The following is a 24,181-nucleotide window of genomic DNA, read 5'->3' on the forward strand; positions in this document are numbered from 1 at the left end:
CCTCACTGAACTGCTCACATTCACTTTTCAATCTCTAAAGCTGCCTATCATTCACTTTTGAAACTAAATAAATCCTTCTCATCTTTGCTTCTCCTTTTCCAGCTTCCTTCTATATGGAGAAAGATTTATTTTAGCTATCATCCACTTTTGAACCTAAAATAAATCCTTCTCTTTGTTTCCTTTTACTAATTCCTTTTCCATCTTCTTTCTAATCTCCACTACGACCTTTATGTCATTTTTATGGTTTATTTTTATTGTTGTCAACAGCCTTCCACTTTACTTTTGAACTTTTCCTCTGACTGTCCCTTTCACCTTCCCACTGAAACATATTAGTCACTTCCTTACATATTAGTCACTTCCTTTTCCTTGTTTTACTTGTTCTCTCTAATGCTTGCTCACATGTAAATGCAAGCTATGCTCTAGTCATAACATATGGCATGTGGTTCCCTTTGCCACTTTCCATTCCTTCATTCCTGCCTCATACACTTCCCTCTGCCTGTTGTAGAATACTTCCATCTTGTCCTCTGCTTTGGTCCTGATTGCATTTATGCTTACTTCTTCACCCATTTTAAAGCACATAGTTATACAGTCACTGATGATCTGTCCTTACATCAGTGTTTCTAAACCCCACATTTATGATGTGTATGTACATTGTCAAGGGCTTGAGGCTAGTATGATTGATAAGGTTTTTACCTCACAGTCACAAGGTGCAGGGTTTGATTCTTACCTTTGAAATGGAAATTTACTAGCCTTAAAATGGCCCACAGGAGCAGCTAGCCTAGTACTGACCTATGAACCTAAGAATTTTTCTTTACCTCATGGCTTCCTGTACTAGCTAGGTGAATCTCCTCTTCTATTGTACTTGTGTATTTTCATTAACCTTTGCAGATTTAGGTATAGAAATATTTTAGGGCATCAATAACTACAATCACCACTTTCCTTCTCCAGATTACAATCACCACTTTCCTTCTCCAGCTATTATTCATTTCATTTTCTTTCTGTCTTTTATGCCTTTTTTGTTTCTTACCATATATAATTTAGCCAACCAACAGGTATCCTATTTTCTTCTATTTAAGACGACAGTTAGGGAAAATGAACTGTGCTTGTCCTTGAGGTCATGTTCTGCCTATTGTTCCTGTTTACACTCAGTTATTTCATATGCCATGCCTTTGTGCAAATATACTGCAGCATCTCCCCCTAACTTGTCATTTCTCAGGGTCTCCCTGACCCACTCTTTTTACTATTTCTTCTTTTTGTTACCTTCATTGTGTCTACCTACTCAAACATTATTCATCCTGTCCTCAACCCTCTCCTTCATCATCTGCTGTCACTGTCCTCAGCCTTTTTTCTCTTCTCTCACCTCCTACCACTACCTGTTCTTCCCTATCTCATACTTTTCTTTTTCTAACACTCACTCTATCTATTCCTTCTTATATATTTGAGTCTCTCTGCTCTGCCTCAGCTATCACTGGCTGTCCCCTCCAACCACTTCCCTCAGTTTAGAGCTATAATTGCAAGAAATTTGACAGACCTTTGAGAGTGATTTTTAGTAAGCATCTGAGACCACAGCAAGATGGTATCAATCTAGGGCTTAAATGGTCTCTCACTACCATTTCCCCCAACAAGTGCTAATAATGCAATGTTTTCTTCAATATGCATGTGCATTTTTATATAATTATATATATATATATATATATATATATATATATATATATATATATATATATATATATATTGGTTTACTATTGAAATTCTTAAACTGCATTCATTGGCTGGTCACAATGGTCAACTAAAAATGCTGAATTTGGAACTTCAAAACAGCAGCCATGGTGAAAATGAATACATCAACATCCGTAGTTCAACATATTCAACATAGCAGGAGGTGATGTCAGTCATTCATGATATGCATCGTAATGTACCATTACACTCTACAGTCAACAGTACATTAATTGTACTATTTTGCAGGGGGGTTACACCACCCTGCACCCCCCCATACCCCTACACCCCTGCAAATGAAATATATCAATACTGAGATTGCACTACAGTGAGGAAATAGGCAAATTCACTGTTCCTCACTGAACTGCAATCTCTGTGCACAATGCTGAACTCAGATCCTTGAACTACACTACCCATTCACTGTAGTGTAATCAATATATTTTGGTTCAGCATTCTGCCCATCTGCAAAGTACCTTTTCACCACATGCCAGTCGAGCACAAGAAAATCACATATTTAATAATAAACCATATATATATATATATATATATATATATATATATATATATATATATATATGGGTCTACTATTCTTGATCGAAATTTCAAAATCTCGAACAAGAAAAGTAGAAACCCACTTAAGAGAAAGTGCACTTTTGCAAAAGCTGATTCACTGACTCAGAACAGAAAACAAAACAAAAAACTTTAAACATCCCCCTACTTAAATATGCTAACTCCGAGATCACACTACAGTGGGGAAAAGGATATATTTCCTTATTCCCACTGTAACGTGCTTCGCTGAATTGGCTTTGCGAAATTGCACTTTCCATATAGTGCACTTTCGCTTATGTGGGTTTCTACTTGTTTGCGATTTTGAAATTTCGATCAAGAAAAGAAGACCCATTTTATATATATATATATATATATATATATATATATATATAATATATATATATATACATATATATATATATATATATATATATATATATATATATATATATATATGTGTATGTATGTATAAAGCATGCATATATATTTATATATATATATATATATATATATATATATGTATGTATGTGTGTGTGTGTGTGTGTGTGTGTTATGTATTTATAAAGCATGCAGTGGTTTAACAAAAGTTAGACTTTCATTTTAGCTTTAGTGTAAAATCAGACATTTGTGAATGGAACAGAATACCTGTGTCCAAGTTCATGTGCAATGGTAAATGCAACTGGAAGGCCAGAGTCTTCATTGATATTGCAGCTTCGATGGGGTTGACACATTCCAGACATATGTGACAGTCCTAATGTCTCACATGCTCTGTTTGCTCCGGCACAAATGTCTTTTCTGAAAAAAAAAAGTTACAATGAAATAAAGTACAAACTCATTTTGTGCAGCTGTTAGAACAGAGAGTGAACTACCATGAGGCAAGGAACACAAAGTCAAACAATATAACAAAATTATTTCTGCACTGAAAGACTGACAATGGAACTCATAGTTATCACTGTGTGTAATAAAAGGATTGAGTGGAACTGTAACAATGTCTTGTAATGCAACTTATGTAAAGCTTATTGTATACATGGCAAGAAAAAAAATAATCATGGTTGCTAGTCGGGATATGTTATCTCATACCCTTTTTTAAAGATCAAGTTTAAATGTGTGAAACAAATTTTTCACACAAAGGTGTTCACATGCATCTTTATGCATGCAAACATTTTTTGTGTGACAATAAAAGTTTATTTTGCTGCATTTAAAAAAATACAATACATTTAATGTTTCCTTATGAACATGGAAGACTAAACATACAAAACCATATTTACTGGTGGGTAGAAGGCCCTTACATCAGTTTGGGTGTCCATCTCTAATTCTGTAGGGTTAGCTTAGGTGAGTAATTATGTATTAGTTACGTATTTGTCAAATTGTGGTTATTTTTTTTATTTGCCAAACTGTTAATTTAACAGTTTGACAAATATATAACTAGTACACAACTACGTACTCCTGCTAACCCAGCATAATTAGAGGTGGCCACCCAAAGTGACATAAGTTCCTACTGCACACCAGTAAATATTAATGCCATAAATATAGCTTTGTAAGTTTAGTCTTCTGTGTTCGTAAGCAATTTTTTAAATAATTTTATTTACAAAATGGTGCAACACTGCCTTTGTTTTTTTTTTTTTTTTGCATAAAAAATGTTTGGATGCATGAATATGACTGTAAACACTTTTTATGCAAAAAATAAAGGTTGTTTCACACCTTTAAGACATGATATTTAAATACAGCTGTAACTGATTTTTAGTAGAGATGCACCTAAAGCATTACTAATGATACTGATTTTAGGCATAATCAAACAGACAGATGCACACATACAATCACACACATACACACACACACACACACACACACACACACACACACACACACACACACACACACACACACACTTTAATCAGAAGCTGTTACTTCTTGTCAGAGGCAATGGGTTGGAATTTCCTAGGTGTAGCAAAGTCAGGACACAAATTCAAAATGTATTAGGAAGTGAAGGAGTCACAGGAGGTAGTTCAAATGTAGGAGTGGGGAAGCATGTAAGAGTTTGGTTCTCGCTAAATATCTTCTGATGTGGATTCATACCAGGACACCCCTTTGGAGTATCAGCAATTACTTTGGTGTGTTGATGAACTATAAGCATCACTGGGAGAAGAAAATGAAACTTGGAGAAAGTTTTGCATGGCCATTAAAAGAGAAAGTATGAGGGCTGCTTCCCAAGGAAACAGTGCATTCATATCTACAACTTAGCAATAGTTATCCTTTGTCTTCTTTGACTATTAGGTAAGTATAGACAGAGCTATAAAGCATTTATAATATCTTTATTAAAAAAACTGTCTGTTCAACAATTTTTATACAATCTTTCTATTCCCTTTATATTTAAATAATTGTGTGCTTTGCATAATTGAGTAAAGCATATTATTTTTAAATGATAAAATATTGTGGCTGGCTTGTAAATGAAGCATTTAAGAGTAACCACATAAACAGCTGCCTTCCCTTTATATGTAATTAACAGTGTGCTGTGTAGGTTTAAGGAAAGTGTATTCTTATTTTTTTTCAAATATAAATTTTTATTCATTTTGCTTTAAGAGACATGACATAAACAGGACACTTGCAGTTTGGAAAAGAACATTATACAGCAGATATCATACAAATAATAATAAAAATAACACACCTTATTTACAATATGTACAAAAGTGCTACCTAAAGGTGTTTCCAACCCAGGAAATAATCATACTGAGAGAAAGACAGAGCAACAAAAATGTAGGTGGGTAGGTACAGTGACTAGTCAGAATGTTAAAGCCTCAGACTAATATGTAGGGTATGAGATATGACAGAACACCATATGTAATATTCTTAAGCTACAAAGGTGTGTGGAATGTAAGTCATAGTGCAGTTACTGTGCAGAAGGAAGCATGATAGGAGGGATAAGCCTGTAGTATTAAATACCTATTCAAAAAAGCAATGGTTAATTGTCAGCTAGCAGCTCAAATATGACATTTGAGAAATTCTGGAAGTAAGTGCATTTACCAGCTTTAGTAATTATGAGTTTCTGAGAAGTGATATATTTAACAGCCATATTCCTGAACCCACCCCAGGACATTTTAGGGCGATCTAACCAGTGCTTAGAGATGTAGAATTGAATTAGTAGACAGCGTGCTATTAGGATATGAAGTTTCAGTTTCGAATGTTTGAGATTAGTAATGTGTAATAGTGGCATCTTCCATGAAAGGGTTGATTTGTGATAGCCCATGTTGTCGAGTCTCACCTTTAGAGAGCACCAGATGCTTTTAGAGTAGCAGCAGAACCAAATTATATGAAGGATATCAGCATGGGGGAAGGAACAGCAGGGGCAAGTAGAAGATATGTTGGGGTTAAATTTCTTTAGATGTGTGGGAGTGTAGTATAAATTATTGTTAATCATAAATTGAGTGTAAGTAAGCTTTTTGAAAGGGAGGAATAATAGCTTAGATTTAATGGCTTCTAATTTTTGTTCATCTAATAAGGTAATACCTTGTTGATCCCAGTATTTCGCATATACCAATTTCTCCTGAAATTGAACTGTGTTTATGAGTTTATGAGAACGGGATAACATATCCTTATTACTTGCTAGGATATGGAGTAAATTTGAAACCAGAAGGAAGTCATTGTCCGGAATTGTAAGGTCTTGTAATAAGGAAGTAATAAATTCTCTGATTTGTCGCAATATTATAATGTATTTTTTAGATTCTTTTAATGTATCTCGAGTTCTAATGGTGAGAGAGCTTTGTGCTTATGTATGTCACAGAGTGAATAGTCTTTTATCAGAGGATAGTCTCCAAGACTGATCATGTTGTTATTTAGCTTGATATTAGGGTTTAAGTGAATGGGTTGGAATAAAAGAAGAGCTTTGTCTAGCTTCAGGGATTTAAAAATCTCTTGGAAGGATTTGATTTTACACTTCAGTATGTGGTGGATTTTTAATTGTCTAACAGTCAAAGGGTCAAGGAAGGGAAGAGCTTTGGGATTTAGACTATGTTCCAGAGCATGATTGTACCATATTTTAACCCAAAGGGGGGGGTCCACGTAGAGCTGTTCGGATGGTAATTTACAATAGTAACTAATCTGTTTGCTTGCAAAATTCTATAGTAAAGTTGAAGGTCTGGCATGTCAAGGCCTCCTTTGGATTTTGGAAAAGTAAGTCTTTGATATGACACCCTAACCAATTTCGGATGCCAAATGAATTTTTCCAAAGCTTGTGTATTTTAATGAAGATAGAGTTGGGGATAAAGAAGAAGGAAGCATAAAGGTGATATAGAAGCTATGGGAGGATATTCATTTTGATGATGGATGTTTTAGACAGTAGGGGAAATTTCAATTGTTGCCATCTGTATGGATCTTGGAAGAGAGTTAACCATAATTTGGAAATGTTGGAGTGAACTATAGAGGAGAAAGAGTGATCAAAGCAAACTCCTAGATATTTGCAATAATAAGATCATTTAAAGGGAGTCTGAAAAAAGGTTTTCTCTATGAGCTGTAGGGTTGATTGGAAATATGAAGGATTTATTCAGATTTATTTTGTAGTCAGAGATATGAGCAAAAGTGTTTAGGGTAGTCATTATTTTTTTTGTATCTGACATCGGATGCTCAAAGTAGATGTTCAGGTCATTTGCAAAAGCAGTCAAACTTATATTAGCATGTAAAACTTTGGGGATTGAGTGATGGGTTGTTTGTCTAATGGAAAGAAAGAGAGGTTCAAGATACAAATTGAAAAGAACAGGGGAGAGGTAGCACCCTTGTCTGGTACCATTTCAGATTTTTATTGGTTTAGATAATTTCTTATTTATGTATAGGCGTGTGAATGAACTATTATACAGAGTCTTGATCAAATTAATAAACCCAGAGGGAATATCAAAATAAGATAATACTATGAACAAAAAATTCCAATTGACCCTATCGAAAGCCTTACAAGTGTCTATTATCATTGTGTATCTTGGGTTTTTGTCATTCTTAGTAAGGTCTATCATTGATTCTAGAGTCAGTGTATTGTCCCATGTATGTCCTTTGGATATAAAGCCTGTTTGTTCTTTGGAAATCAAGGAGGTAAATACTTTTTTGAGTCTTTCAGCTAACAAGGAGGATAAAATTTTAGTGTCCACATTCATCAATGAGATTGGCCTATAGTTATTCACGTTTGATAAATCCAGGTTATTTTTTGGGATTAGTATGGTCTTTGAGTGGATAAGGTATAGGTCTGAAATGCCATTAAGGGATATACAGTTAAATAGACTGAGTAGGATAGGAGCAGGTATGACTTTAAAATTTTATATAAGTCAGTAGAGTAACTGTCAGGACCTGGAGCTTTCCCTGACATAAGATTATCTATGGTGTTGATGATTTCTTGAATACTAAAGGGGGCAAGAAGGATCTTTTTTTGTTCTTCGTTGAGCTTTGGGAAAGTAATATTGTTGAGATAACCTTTTATCTCTGGGATTAGTGTTTGTTGATTGCTCCTTGCATAGATATCTGAATATAATTGATTAAATAGGTTCATAGAGATAGATTAGTACTAGGCTAACTGCCATTGTGGGCCATTTTTTTCAGCCTAGCCAATTATCCATTGTGAGACTCAAACGCTGCACCTTGTGTTTGCAAGGCAAACACCTTAACCATTAGGCCACCCTCCCAACCCTAATAAGTTAATAATTTGTGTGTCTGATTTATAGAGTGTGTCCTGGGAATGATTAAGGGCTATTCTGAGTGATTTCCATTTGTTTTCAATTAGTCTGGCTAATACCTTAGAGGGGGTTTGTAACCATTCAGAATATTTTGTAATATATCTTAGTTCTTGCAGGGAGCAGTTGGATTGGTGTAGCTTAAATAGTTCCTTTTGTTTATTTATCATTTCATTTTCCAAAGCTGGGGTGTTGGTGATTTGAAGCCTGCCATCCAAATCCCTAATTTCAGATATTAGACGGTCTTATTTTTCTTTCCTCATTCTTTTTAGATAAGAGAGCTTTTGTATAAGTAATCCTCTAATCACTGTTTTACAGGCAGCCCATTGGATGTCGAAGGGAATGTCTATGTTGCGAGGGTCAGCACTGAATTATTTTAGAGCTGAGGAAATTTCATCAATAACTAATGTGTTATGTAGAATATTTTTATTTAGAGACCAATTAGTAGCTGTAGGAATTGTAGATGGGCTGTGTTCAAAATTTATTATAAGAGTAATCTTTGAGTGGTCTGAAAAAAACCATGGATCAACAAGATATTTTAACTGCCACTTTGTTAATGTATCAGATATTAGGAAGAACATGATCATGAGTTATAACAGCTGGAAAAGTAAGTGTAGTTATTGTTAATGCGAGTATTATCCCCAAGGGAAATAGGGTCAATCAGCCCAAAGTCCGAAATGAAGTCCATCAAAGCAAGGAAGGCTTGTGAATTATATGCTTTAGAACTACTGGAGCGGTCAAGTTTGGGATCAATTAACATGTTCCAATCACCCCCCGGTAGATAATAGTAATTGGGGAAGTTAAGTAAGATGTAAATTACCAAAATGAAATCATGTTGCCCTGAACATGGTCCATAAAGATTTAGAACTAAGATTGGTTTGGGGAGAAGTGGGGTAAGATACGTGAAGTAGCACCATCTTCCCTCTTGGTCAGAAGCTTTGTCTATAATACTGGGTATAAATGAGTTTTTAATAATAATAGCTACCCCTCTAGAGTTGGAACTGTTTCTTGCTGAGATGATATTCTTAACCCATTTTCTGTCTTTTTCCTGTTCCCAATCCTCTTTAACCAAATGAGGTTCTTGAATAAAACAAATATCTGATTCTGATTTTAAGAGGAGGTGCATTAAGAGGTTTCTTTTATTTTTGCCTTGGAGTCTCTAACATTCCATGAAGATATTTTCCACACCTTATCTATAATTTAGCCATATCTCAGATTGAATCAAAAGTAAATATGAGGTATCCAAAGGAAGGAGAAGTCTATTGTGAGGCTTAAGATTATTTAAGTTTAGTACCCATATAATATCTAGGGAGACTGCAGCACTCAACTCTTTCAAACTTACCCCTGTGCCTACTCACAAAACCCCTATAATTGAGAGAGGCAGAAAGAGTGAAAGAGCAAGTGAACATATACTAGAAAAAATTCTGTAGTTGCCTAACATAAAAAACAACAATTTACATACTATGTACATCACTGTCCTAATTCCACTTGTCATCGCCAAAAAACAAAGTTGTAATAACACTTATAGAACATTGTATATATATATATATATATATATATATATATATATATATATATATATGTTAAGTAAATTGTACAATGAAGGCTAACACAGGACTAATATCCAACCTTGGTAGAAGGAAAGCGAAGGGAAGAAGAGAAAACTAGAAAAACCCTTCCATTAGGGTCTGATGGGAGAGAGATTAGTGTAGAATTAAGCTGTGAATAATATTAGTTGGTCCCAGAGGATATGATATTTAATTGAGGGTTTTACCCAACAACATAGCATAAGGGAGTTATCCCAGCTTTTTATAGCACATAATATAGATAACAAGGTTTAGATGCCACACTGATGTATATGTCTGCTACAGGGTACTGTAGTTACAAACCTGACAACCAAAGTGATATCTAGTATTTATACTAACTTTACAATACAAAGAAAAGAAGAATTTGCCCCTATTATGGGACACAAATACTCCCAAAAGTTCAGTGCCAAATGCAAGGAGAAGTTTCCCCCACAAAACAGTTCACAATGTAGCAGAACGGTGGAAGCTCTGGCACAGTTACCATGGCATCAAAGCTCCCGTAAATATCCAATAGCAAATATAAACTTTTTCTGGCAATAAGTATAAAGAGCAGAATATCCCTAAGAAAGAGACAAAAAGGAGGAAGGGAGACAGAGAAAAAAAAAGTGTAGGGGAGAGAAAGAAAAGACATCATTAAAAGGAAGGAGGAATGAGTTATCCTGAAAGCATACTACTAGACTGAATTGTCTAGTTTAAATGTTCTGATGAGAAGCAGACAGCATATGTACTCATGAAGATTCGCATATTGCGATCGTGGACAAAGAACTGCATACCAACCCTAGACCCATCAATACATTTGTTCTGGTTAGTCCTGCTCAGAACACCAACTAGATGAGTTCTCGGATTTATAAGGCACATAAAGATCATAACATTCATATACTGTTATTCCCAAATAGCTTGGAGGACAATAAGACACTGGCAATCACCTCAGATATGGATATATAGGAAGAAATTCTTCGATCAGTTATTGTGCTGGAGACCTGCTGTATGTATGCCTGATAACCCTGCACGAATAGATCCGTGTTGCAATCTTAAGGCACCTTAGAAACGTGTAATTCCACCTGATATATGAATCGATGCACAACACTGAACAAGAGCCTTAAGTGGTTAAAAGGAGCTCTTCTGATATATTATACAGAGTCGTATAGCCTTAATTTGTGCTCCTGATTACAAGAACAAACCTTTCCATACTCACTGTAATGCTCAAGGTCGAGTACTAGCATAGCTATTAGCATGTTTGAAATTTAACCCGAGGAGACTTAAATTGCGTGATAATGAAAAAGAGAGCCTACCATCATCTGTTTCCTGACATTGGCTATACACCATAGGGAGTGCTGAAAGAATTAGAACGGTTCAGTAACTTGTTCAAAATGGCAGATGTTAAGTTGTCTATCTCGCCTTCATTCTTGCTGGATGGGTTCGGAGCCGACCTCAGCTCCGACTCGGCCACTCTAAAAGCTCGAGAGTTGGTTCCACCGGCTCGAGGCTGCCCCTATATCCCACAATGCTAGGCGTGAATTACCTCAGATCTCGTTTGCCGCTACAGCGATCGAGGTGTGTTTTCTACCGGCTCCAGGTTAGTGAAAGTTAGACTAGTTTAAATTCTTTAAACTTTAGCTAGCTTAGTGTATTTCTCTTTCCCCTTAGTGCAGTGGATATTATCCCTTCTACTTTTTATCCAGCCCCTTTTTTTCTAAAGAACTTATAAGTTCTTTCCCTAGGCCTTCGGGCCCTTCCTTCCCTTCCTTAGGGTGTGTATGTGTTTGATTAGGAAGTTGTAACTTAACTTACCCTTCAGAAGTTTAGTTTAAATAATTCCTTTTAGACCTCTATCAGTGTAATCTGTGTGTGTGTGTTTCTGTGTGTGATTACACTTCGGTTCCTTGAGTATGTCCAAGGATTCAAAGGTCTCAGGCTTCAAGAAGTGTGATTCGTGCTGTCAGAAAATGTCTCTGACAGACGGTCACACTTCTTGTGTGTATTGCCTGGGACCTTTACACCTGCAGGACTCTTGTGCTGTATGCCATGGCTTCAGCCCTAGAGTCCTGCAGGAGAGAAAAAACAAACTCATTTTAAGGGGTTTGCTTAAGCCTGAAGGTTCCCTTTCTGTGACATCAGGGAAACCTTCTAAGGCTTCCAAGACCTCGGCTCCAGCTTCAGAGTCGAGGCCTAAGGCTCAAGGTACTGCTTCATGGGCTCCGGCTGGAGCCGATGAGTCTTTGACTGCAGTATCTGTGGTTCCCTCGGCTCCGGCTGGAGCTGAGGCATTAGAGATTCCTGGGTCGACTCCGATCAGACCATCGGAGCCGACATCTAGAAAGAGATCGAGGTCACCGTCCCTTGACTCTGTTCATTCGGCTCCAGCGTCTCCCCTGCTGTCTGAACGGAGCCACAGATCTCACTCCTCCAGGTCATCGAGGCTCTCAGATCACGACCTCCAGAGGGTAGTGAGTCAACTTTTAAAGTCCGAGGCACTGGCCCAAATGCTCCAGAGTCCGACTCATCAGTCGATGCCTCAACTTGTTCCTATAAATATTCCTCCTCCGACTCCTTTGAGCTCGGAGCCGGGGCATCTCGGGACCGAGACTGTGGTAGCGCCGAGCCGATACAATTGTCTTCGGCTCCGCCGGCTCCGATTTCTTTGAAGAATCTCGGCGCCGGGCTTCCCTCGTCGGCTCCGAGGGGTGAGTGGCATCGGACCCTTGTCCGACCCCCCTCTCCCTCTCTGTGCTTCGGCGCTGGTGAGTTCGGCTCCATCGGCCTCGGAGCCATCTCTGTCGGTGCCGAGGGAGGTTGTCAGCTTCGGAGCGGGACCTCTGGCTCTGCTGGACAGGGGTGCGTTCGAGGTCATGCAGAGTGTGTTGGAACCTTGTTCGACTCCACAGTTGGCTCCGTCCGCCCTCCCTCTTCGGTGCCTTTGGTTATGTCGACTCACTCCCTCATCCCAGACCGCAGAGAGCCAGCTCCTCAAGAATCCCCTGTGGGATCTCATCCTCTTCCGAGGCCTCCCTGAATTGGCAGGGGAGCCCCTAGGAAGAGAAAGTGTAAGAGGAAACACATAGACTCACCTGAGTCTGTCACCTCTGACACAGATTTAGAGGATTCCGAGGGTTCCCCAAGTTCCCCGTCTGAAGATGTCTCTTTCGCAGACATTCTAGAGATCTTGAAACAGAGGGGAAATTGGCCAGCCCTTAACCCTTCGGAGGATGAATCTGTGTATCTTGAGGCGTTTGGCTCTCGCCCTTCCACCTCCTGGGTGTCCCCCCCCTTTGATCCCCTCATGCAGGTGGTGGCAAAGAAGGCCTGGATGGCTCCTGATTCAGTGGACCCTACCCCCAGGAGACCTTCCAAATTTATAACAGCACCAACTGACAAACAATTTCTCACAAAAGGTGTTTCTGTGGATGCTATGGTGGTAGCTGCTGCCACCAAGAAGGAATTAGCTGATCCTTCAGTGCCTGTTCATCCCCCTAACAAAGAATCTAGGTCTATGGATAGGTACGGGAAGCGGATGTTTTCGTCAGCGACCTTTGCAATGCGTTCGCTGAACTACCTATGCCATTTTACTCTTCTTCAAAGAGACTTGATTAAAGAAGCGAGTGACATGTTGAAGGATCCTACGGCTGCGGGTTTTCAAGACAAGATGAACACTCAGCTGGCTACCCTGAACTCCATAGCTAACTCCTCCATGCGCCTCCTTTCTTATGCGGCTGATGGAGCGAGCAGGGCTGCAGGTACAAGTGTGGCCTTACGCAGGCATGCCTGGATGCGGCTATGCAACTTTGCGGACCCCTTTAAAACGTCGTTCACTAATTCCCCGTTTGATGGATCATCTCTTTTTGGTCCTCAAGTGAAAGAAACCTTGACTAGGTGCAAAACGGATGGCAAGACTCTTTCTGCCGTCGGAGTCCATTTTTCTACTCCTTCTAGGCCTTACCCCAAAGGCCAGAAAAGTGGGAAAATGTGGTTCCGCAAACAATCTCAAGGGACTTCGCCTGACGCACAGAGTCGGTTCCCCGCCAGAGGCAGAGGGGGGAACAACAATGGTAGATGTCGCCCTAGAGGCAGGGGGGGTCCGCAGAACCAGGGCAATCGAGAAACTTTCTCTGATAAGCCCTTTCAGCATCCCTGAGGTGTTGCCCGACTGCCCACCTTCGGAGGCAGTCGGGGGAAGATTGTCACTGTACCCAGAAGCCTGGCTATCCCTGACTCAAGACAAGTGGGTACAGTCCATCATTTCTGAAGGCTATTCCATTCCCTTCATTCGCATCCCAAGCCAATCAAAAAAATCCCTTCCAGATGTTCCACCCGCTCATAGGGATCTTGCAGCTTTAGAAATTTCAAAGCTGCTTGTAAAAAGAGCAATTCAACCAGTTCCAGCAGACCAACTAGGATCCGGAATCTACTCCAGGTTCTTTTTAGTTCCAAAGAAAACAGGGGACTGGAGACCAATTTTGGATCTCAGTATCTTGAACAAGTCAGTCAAGAAAACAAGATTTCGGATGGTCACGCTGCAGTCCATCCTCCCCCTATTGGGAAAGAAAAACTGGATGTGCTCTATAGATCTTCAGGATGCGTACTATCACATAAAAATGAACAGACGCTCCAGAAGATTCCTCCGCTTCAGGCTGGGAACCAGTCATTTTCAATTCAGGGTCCTGCCCTTTGGTCTCACCACTGCCCCCCGGGTGTTTACCAAATGCATGGCAGTGGTAGCTTCTCACCTGAGATGTCAAGGATTCCAGGTGTTTCCATATTTGGACGACTGGCTCCTCACAGCTCCCACCAAGCATCTTCTTCTAATGGCCAGGGACTACACCTTTCACATTTGTCAAAAGTTAGGCATTTCAATAAATTGCGAAAAGTCTGTTTTGTCGCCTTGTCGTACTATTACCTTCATAGGCGCAAATCTAGACACAGTCAACATGTCTGCGAGACTAACACATCAGAGAATAGTAGACATACACAAGCTGGTCTCGCTCCTCTTCAGCAGAAACAGAATCAAAGCCAGGTTAGTTCTGAAAGTGTTGGGGATTATGGCGGCTGCCATACCTCTGCTTCCATTAGCCAGATTCCACATGAGAATCCTTCAATGGATGCTCTTCACGCAATGGTCATACCAGCAACTTCCGATGTCCCACACCATTATGATCACGCAAACATGCAGAAATCATCTTTTGTGGTGGATGTCTTCCCCTCAGCTCTTATTGGGAAGACCCTTTGTTCCTTCCCCTCCGGTTGCTACTTTGACAACGGACGCCTCCCTGATCGGGTGGGGGGGCATTATCAGGGCAGAACTGTCCATGGCACTTGGTAACCAGACAAATGCCACTTGCACATAAATGTTCTAGAGATGAGAGCAGTGCTTTTAGCGTTGCAAGCCCTTCAAGACTCTCTTCCCTTGGGAACGATAGCAATCCAGACGGACAATATGTCCGTAGTGTGGTATATCAACAAACAAGGCAGAACCAGATCCTACCCCCTGTGTCGAGAAGCACTCAGACTGTGGCAATGGGCGATTTCTTCTCAGCGTTTTCTGATAGCAATGCACATCCCCGGGAAGTCCAATCAAATCGCGGACAAGTTGAGCAGAGCTATCCTCATGCCTCACGAGTGGTCTCTGAAAGACTCTGTTGTGAGAGAAATTTTTCTCAAGTGGGGTCAGCCTTGCTGCGACCTTTTTGCTACTCCCCAAAACAGCAAGTGCAGAGATTATTTCACCCTATTTCTTTTACCAGGCCAGCCCAGCAGAGACGCTGTAGTCCAAGTTTGGCCCCGGGGACTTCTGTATGCATTTCCTCCCTTCCCGCTAATCTCTCAAGTGATACAGAAAGCTATCGCTCAGAAGGCCTTGTTGATCCTCATTGCTCCTTACTGGCCTCGACAGGTTTGGTTCCCCTTTCTACATAAATTTCTGTTGGAGCGACCTTGGCATCTGGACCTAGTTCCAGACCTTTTGATCCATCAGTCGGGTCAGTTTCATCGCTCCCTTCCCTCTCTGAACCTCACTGCTTGGTTCCTCCAATTCCAACATTAGCCAGGCTTCCTCAAATATCTCACTCTGTTCGAGATATTTTGATAGCTTCCCATAAATCTTCCACTAGAAAGATTTATTTGAGTAAGTGGAAACGTTTCGCCTGTTGGGCTCAAGGAAGGGACATAGATCCTTTCACTGCTTCCATACAAATGGTCCTTGATTTTCTAGCTGAACTCTTTCATGCAGGTTCATCTCCTTCTACTCTTAAGGTTCAACTGGCAGCTATCTCTAACTTTCATGTGGGCATTTCAGAGTCTGCCATAATGTCCCACAAGCTTTGCAAAGCCTTTTGAAAGGAGTTTTTCTACTCAGACCTCCTATAAGAAATCCTCCTCCTCCTTGGGACCTAAATTTAGTTCTTAGTTCTTTGATTCTTCCCCCTTTCGAACCTGCAGTCTCCTGTTCTTTAAAATTGCTATCATGGAAGACTCTCTTTCTGGTAGCTATTACTTCAGCTAGAAGACTTTCAGAACTTCATGCACTCAGCTGTCGACCTCCTTATCTGTTGTTTCATAAGGACAGGGTATCTTTACGAACCAACCCGTCTTTTTTACCTAAGATAGCCTCGACGTCTAACCTAAATCAAAGCATTGACCTCCCTGTGTTTTTTTCAGAATATTCTAATAGGTCTGAGCAAAAATTGCATTGGCTAGATGTTCATCGTCAGTTAAGGTACTATTTGGATAGAACCAAACAATTCCGGAAATCTGACCAGCTGTTTGTCTCCTATGCAGAAGGCAGAAAGGGACTTTCAGTTTCAAAGGTATCATTGTCTAGATGGCTAACATCTCTGATTTCCCTTGTTTATGAAATTAGACACCAAAAGCTGCCTAACAAACCTAAAGCCCATTCCACCAGAGCTTTGGCTACTTCTATAGCCTTCCAAGACAGACTGCCTATTGACACCATTTGTGCAGCGGCTACTTGGGCTACTCCTCACACTTTCATTTCTCATTATAAGTTGGATTTAGCTTCTAGGCATAGAGCTAACTTTGGTTCCACTGTTCTCAAGAGTCTGTTCCGTTAGGCCACCCGGGACAAGGTGCTAGGGACGCGGTCCCATCCAGCAAGAATGAAGGCGAGATAGACAACTTAACATATAGAAGTTATGTTCTTACCATAACGTTCCATGTTAGTTGTCTTCTTCTCGCCTTCTTTCTTAAGGCCCCACCCTCCTTCCCCCTGGCCTGGACAGATCTAGAGGAGTTTGATTGTGACCTCTCTTTCTACCACCTCTTTGCGATAGGTATATGCTCTGCTGTGCATATCTCCTAGAGTCAGGCTTAGGTCACCCTTTCTCTTCCCTTTGTTTTTAGAGGTGGAAATTTTCCAGTATTCCTGGTTGTATTATTAGCTGGGCCTAGCTCACAAACGAGATCTGAGGTAATTCATGCCTAGCATTGTGGGATATAGGGGCAGCCTCGAGCCGGTGGAACCAACTCTCGAGCTTTTAGAGTGGCCGAGTCGGAGCCGAGGTCGGCTCCGAACCCATCCAGCAAGAAAGAAGGCGAGAAGAAGACAACTAACATGGAACGTTATGGTAAGAACATAACTTCTATTTATTGCTGTTTCAAGGACCCAGCAGCATCCACCTACAAAAGAGTATCTTCCTAAGGGCTAAAGCTAATAACAAAACATCGACCAGACTGAATTTTTAACCCAGATCGATTTTCTTAAAATAAACTTAGGCTGAGAGTGACAGCATACCAGGGAATGCCTTGCTTAGTAAGAACAAAACTCTAAACCCGAGACCCATAGCTATTCTCCTCACCTTAAAGAAATTTATTTTTTGCAGAGTTTTGCCAGTTCTGTGGCATCCTGAGGCAACAGTCGAGCTTTGTTCTGGGCTAGAGAATAATTCTTGGCTGCACATAGAGCAAGGGAGTTTCAGAGACATCAGAATTTGAGCTGGTACGGTTCAGACTGCTCATGAAGGAATCACTTACACTTTCTTGGCATTCATTAGCTAATAGGAACGTCATTTGCCACCGTTTATGGGTCTCTCTGGCAACCACACATTAATCAAGTCGTACCTGGTGTCTAGGATTAAGCTCAGCTCTTTACTTTTAAGAAATAATAAAAGCAAAGTTACAGTTGGTAATTAATGGAGTCCAGGTCGGAAGGACATGCCCGGAAAGCAAGTACAACGGCTCTGGTGAGAAAGAACAAGGAAGAAAACAAAATGCAGCAGTAACTATTTATTACAAAGCCTCCGGTAGTTTCCCCAAGGCATTTTTGAAAGATCAGATTAGCTTCCTTTGGCAAGACCATTGTGTATTTTATTTTGTTGTGAAAAAAAGAGAGTGTATTAGGGAATCTCATCTGAAATGTTATCTTCCTTTTGATCAGGTCTGCACAGTATGGCAATAATTTACAGCGCCTTTCTGTTATTTCTGCTGGGAGATCCTGGGAGATGGAGATAGAGTATGTGTTCCAGTTATAGTGTTTAAGTTTTTTGTATGCCGATAATATAACTTGAACATCTTGAAAGTTTAGGAGCTTCACATAGATTGCTCTAGAGCTTGAGTTAGCTTGACTTTTGTATACTGCTCTGTGCGATCTTTCAATAACATAATCATATGAATACTCTCTTGCATGCGTTAAAGAGTTGAATATTTGTTTTAGTGTTGGAATCAATTGGTTTTGCTCATACTTTTCTGGTAGATCTCTTATAATCAGATTATTTCTTCTGCTCCTCGCTTCCAAGTCTAATACCTTTGTATGTATGTCTGCAAGGGCCTTATCTTTTGACTTCACTTCTGCTTTTAGTAGTTCTAACTCCATTTCATTGCATTTGATTCTCCCTTCAACCAAATCCATTCTATTAACAATTTGTTTTAAAGTCCCAACAAATGTACAGAGCTGTTCTGAGAAGACTTGGACAGTGGATTGTAAAGGCAAAAGTGCACTCTCCACATCCTTCATGCTAATGGAATTTTCAGCCTTCTGTTTAGTGCAATCTTTATTTGGATCTTGTTATGCTTTAGATGTTTTTTGCCTTTTAGGAATAACATCTTTTTCTGGGGAGGCTAATGCTGAAAGCTTGGTTTTGGAGGTTTGAGTATTCATACCTTCAGCTTCCTTAGGCATTTTTTCACCGCGGCTTAGATTACCTGTTTCCCTCGTGGTTGCTGTCTGTTGCTGAGGTGCTGAAGCCTTCAGGCCTCTATTGTACACATGTAGACTCGTGCTGAAATTCTTTTAAGTAGCAAAACAAGCTTAAATTGAGGCTAAGCAATAATTTTGAAAATTATTGATTTAAGACCAGGTTTCTTATAGTTTCTACCTCTCCCTCTGCTGATTGTAGCTGCCGATTAGTTGGCTAAAGCAGATATTTATTACATGAGGTTGAGAGCTATGTGGAGAGGGTACATCTCAGATGACCACCATCTTGGAAATAAAAAGTGTATTATTTTTAAATTATAAAATGTTGTGGCCTGCTTATAATTGAAGTATGTAAAGGTGATTGCATAGAACAGTTGAAACATGACAACCAGAAGCTTAGCCAATTGTTAAAATCAATCATTTTGTCCTTGTACTGTGGTATCATTCTGGGTGATGGCAGGATGCTACTCAGGGCTAGAGTCATACCTGCCTGAGCTACAAGATCGGAGATCTCCTGCATGTCTCTTTTCATGTAGTCCAGGGAGGTATGTCTCAGGTCATTAACACCAACATGGACAATGACAGAGTCATATTTGTACTTGTTATGGAGTGACCTGAGTGCGTGCGTTATGTTTATATGTTCATAGGTTAGCACTAAGCTAACTGCCCTTGCGAGCCATTTTAAGCCTAGCCAATTATCCCTAGTGAGACTCAAACCCTGCACCTTATGTTTGTAAGGCAAGCACCTTAACCATTAGGCCTCCCTCCCAACCCCACCATGCCTGGAGGATCCTGGCACCCAGCAGGCAGCTGACAGTAACTTTCTCCTTGTTTAGCCTGGTGAGTGGAAAGGAATAACAAAATGCAATGCAAAAGCCAATCCACCTAGAAATAGTTTGTTTTGACACAGGCTTGACCTGTGAACTTAAAGCAAAAGAAAAAAGTAAGTGCTGAGACTGCCTAAAATCTTTAGTCCTGCTCAAATAATATCAGACACCCTTCTTGCAGAAGTAATAGCCAACAGAAAAGCAGTCTTCCATGACAAATATTTCAATCAGCAGTAGCTGCAGGCTCAAAAGTAAGGTTGTAAGTAGTTTTTCCAACACAAAATTGAGATCCCAAGCAGGAGTAGGAGCTCTACGGGGGGGTTATATTCTTTTGCCCTCTAAGAAACTGCTTGAACAAAGGATCATGAATCTTTATGGAAGAGAAAGACAAACCTTTGTCCAATAATTCAGTAAGATATTGAAGAGCCACACTCAAATTAGGCTCTGAAATCTCTAGTACTAGGCCTTCTAGCTTCCATAATCACATTTAAAACTTGTTGAGGAAGCTGAGACCTACCATGCTTCAACACAGAATATGCCAAGCTGTGAGATGAAGAGATTGAAGCTTGACATTGAGCAGATGATCTGAGATAACAGATGAGGAATCAGGCCAATCTGGAGCTATCAAAATCATCCTTGGCCTGTCCTGTCTGACCTTTAGTAATACCTTTGGAAGAAGAGGTAGAGGTGGAAAGGCATAGACATGAAGGTTTTTCCAACTGAAAGACAGAGCATCCACTTTCCAAGCTGTGTGATGAAACCCCTTTGTGCAATACTTTGGCAGCTGGTGGTTTAGTGGAGAAGCGAACAGATCTATGTCTGGAGTTCCCATGACACTGTCAATTTCTGAAATACATGAAGATCCAGTTTCCACTCGTGGGGATCCATGATTTGTCTGCTTAATACATCTGCTAGGGAGTTCTGTGCTCCTGGCAGAAACCTCTCCCATAAAATCATTGCTTGCCTGCATAGAGGATAAGAACTTGTTGATGTACCACATGACAGTTGTGTTGTCTGTCAGAATCAACACCTGCCCTGGAAGAAGTAACTCCTGCCCATCAATGCAAACTGGACTGCTAACATCTCCTTCATGTTGATATGTAGATGCTGTAGTCTGGCAGGCCACTTGTCTTGTATCCACTTTCCATTTAGATGAGCTCCCCAAGCAGTGTCCGAGGCATCTGTCGTTAAAATCTGACTCCTTGTTTAGGTGACATTCCTGAGCCCACCACAAGAATTCCTTTTGAAGGCAAGGTATTATTTGAATGACAGTGTCCCAATCTTGGCAGTGCTGTGTCCATACATTTTGAGATACCATTGCAGCTTCCTCATATGCAGTTTGGCATTGGGAAGCACCAGAATACAAGATGCCATGAACCCTAATGCTTGAAGGACTGTCCTTGCAGTCAGCACGGACTGATGAGATAGTTGATGGAAGTAAAGTGACAGACTATTTTGTTTGTCCCACCCAGAAAGCACATGTCTTGAGAGGGTACTAGACTGCATCTTAGCACTGCTATGACATATTCCAGATGCTGTAGAAGGTGTTCCTTTTCTTGAGCCAGAATCAGGCAGTCGTCCAAGTAAGGATAAATTTGAATGCCTTGAAGCCTGAAGTAAGCTATCACTGGAGCCAGAACCTTTGTGAATACAGATAAGCCAAAGGGCAATGCAGAGAACTGATAATGAAAATCTATACTTTCTGCAACTTAGCCTTATGGGCACATGAAGGTAAGCTTCCTTGAGATCCAAAGTTACCATCCAGTGATCCTTGCCCAGCAGAGGTAACAGTTGCTGTAACGCCAACATCTTGAACTTGGGAATGTCCAGATAAGTGTTGAGGATAGATAAATCCAAAATTGGTCTCCATGTGTTCCCCTTTTGGTACTAGGAACTGACCACACAGGACTGGCTGAATAGCCCCTATCTGGAGTAACTGAGAAACTTGCTTGTGAGCCTCTTTTCTTTGTGGAGGAGGAACATCTGGCATGCCTTTGAAAGGGGGCATTGTGTGAAAATAAAATTGCCCGTGATGAATGATATCCAGCACCCATCTGTCTTGAGTGATTAAATCCCACAGACGAGAGTCCACTGGCAGCTGAAAAGGCAGGTCATTGGTTCTGCTTACAAGACCCCTGACCCCTCACCAGAAGTCTGAGCAGGTGAACTGTCTGATCTAAACCATAAGCAGGATATGTCCACCCCTTAGCAGGCCAATTTCTACTAAACAAAATCTTTAACAGTCTGCATAGACTTAGCTTTGTCCTCCATTTTCTTTAAAACTGCTTCCACAGGCGGTCCAAACAACACATCAGACTGTAAAGGAGCATCCAAAATCCTGGTCTTAACATGCTCAGCTAAATTCTGATCCTTCAACCAAAGAACAGAACTAGTAGCAGCCACCCTCGAGGAGGCCTGAACAGCATCAAAACCACACTGCAAAGAATGCTTACCCACTTGTTCAGACACATGAACCAAATCCAGCAATTCTTTACCAATAATACCCGCCAAACCACATCCACCTTAGATTTCAATTGTGAAAGGAGATAATTCTGATATTTCAGCATATGAAATTGACAATTCAACGCCCTCATGGCTAGAGTGGAAGAAGTATATACTTTCTCAGAGGGTACAGGATTCTTAACCACAGAAGCTTTAACACCTTTAGGCCCCTGAGATAATACCTATCAGGCTTAACAGGAGCAGGAGGCAAGGAATCAGGGTTCAGAGAAAGCAAAAACATCCTCCACCACATTCAACACAGGAGGAATAGCTTTTCTGGAGTCAGAGTAATCTTGGCCTTCCCATTTAAAGTGCTCCCTCATGGAGTGAAGAGTCTCTGAAAATGAAAAATCCTCAGGAGGAGAAGCTGAAGGAGTGGAATCATCCACATCAGAACCAGAATAAGTAGGAAACTCTTGCAAGTCTTCCACAGAAGACTCTGAAGCCTGTGAACACTGTTCAAAACTATCAAACTCCTGTTCCACTCTAGGCCTCTTATCAGGTGGTGGCATAGCACCTCTAATCAGAGTAATCAAATCTACTGCCATTTTAAGCATACGTTTCTTAGGCACAGAGCCCTAAATGCCAGGAGAAGCCCCCTACAGCTGAACTTGGCAGAAGCTTTGGCAACAGAAGGAGAGGCCCTAACTACCTTGGGAAGAGAGGGAAGAACAGTTACCTGAGAAGCCCCTCAGCCTGGCCTACCTCCTGAGAGGGCACATCCTGTAACAGTAAAGTATCTGCCTGAGACTCCATAGAGACTCCTGGCAAAACCTCTGGCTCCTGAGCCTTCTGTTCCTCACCCCTAGACTTCACTGTTTTGTCCTTGAGCATCCGACGGCATATTATAATTGCAACGCTTCCCAAACACTTATTAAATCTAGCACAAGAGCGGCAACCAACAACCCACAAGAAATACAGTTATTCACTTTTCTGACATCCGTTAAATACTGAGGCAAGAAAAACCAAAATGTTCCCCAACGGGTTACTTAGCAACTCCGTGATTCGGTCTGAAACTATTGTCAGGACTGCAGCAAGGGAAGACGAAGAACATCATCAGTGTGCCTGACTATAGAGTCACCTATGACTAGAGTGTTGGGTACGTTGTTATGCCTTATGGGCTGTGGATGAGTGGCACACTGAGTTTGTGGGCTATGTGTCATTTGGGTTGTGTTGGGGGGGTGGTTTGCTTGTGTTTCTGCTTTGGAAGTCCCTGTTGATTGAGCAGGTTTTTATTGAGAGACTCCATGAATGTAGGTCTGTGTTTTGTGTTTCTATGTGTGTGTGTTTTGGTGGTGTAGGTTTTGAGGGACTATGTGATGAGTGTGGTTTGGTGCAAGTGTTTACCCTCTCCTCTTGACTGTCTAGTCCAGTCTTGGGTGAAAAGAGTTTTGCTTCCAGTTTGGCTATATAATTGCTTCTCTCACAGGTTGAATGGTAGGAGGAGAGGGATGTCTGTGTACATGAGGCAATTGCTGCATTGCCCCAAGATGCCCAGATTCATGAGGTAGAAAGAGAAAACACCGGGAGCTGACCCTTAGACATGCCTGGACAGGTGCTTATTTATTAAGTACTAAAAACTGCTTTCCTCTAGACATGTGCGGAAAGTTGAGTGCTGTAGTAATTTGCAACTTATTTAGTACTTACAACAAGTTCTGAACAAGTGCTGAGCTCAAAGAAACAGATTAGAGTGCTGAAACTAAAAAACTGTCTAGTTCTAAGAAAGAAAACTAAGCTAGAAGGCTTCTCTCCAACACAGAAAGGTTTGGGAGCTCAGAAGCTTATAAATACTCCTGGATACAGTAAATCTGTATGGGGACTAGAATACTTACAAGAAAGGCAGAAAACAGGCTTAGGATTTTTTTTTCTTTCCAAATGCTCTCTTTGTACACAGTAGGACTGCCTGAAATATGAATATCACATCACTGCACTCAGTTGAGTGAGCAAATGAGATGGGCCCAGAAGGAGTATCCAAATACAAATTTACAAGAAGGGCGTGCCATTTCAAAGCCACCAAGATTAACAACAAAATGAAGAACAAGGAGGGGGATAGGAACTAACTGTAGAGACACAGAAACACAATATTCAGTTCAATTACTATTCTGTGAGAAACCAAAACACATAAAATGCAGTAGTATATGAAAAAAGTGGAGA

General features: G+C 40.6%; 1 protein-coding gene across 1 annotated transcript in view; it reads right to left on the minus strand.

The window, feature by feature from the left end:
• ADAMTS12 (ADAM metallopeptidase with thrombospondin type 1 motif 12) overlaps positions 1-24,181 on the minus strand; it is a 2,672,119-nt gene that overhangs the window by 1,604,123 nt on the left and 1,043,815 nt on the right. The window contains exon 5 of the mRNA XM_044085381.1: positions 2,911-3,060. Within this exon, the coding sequence (XP_043941316.1) occupies positions 2,911-3,060 (150 nt within the window). The remainder of the gene's footprint in view (positions 1-2,910; positions 3,061-24,181) is intronic.

Source organism: Protopterus annectens, chromosome 1.part1 (genome assembly GCF_019279795.1).
Source record: "Protopterus annectens isolate FY-2018-M chromosome 1.part1, PAN1.0, whole genome shotgun sequence".
Lineage (NCBI taxonomy): Eukaryota > Metazoa > Chordata > Ceratodontiformes > Protopteridae > Protopterus > Protopterus annectens.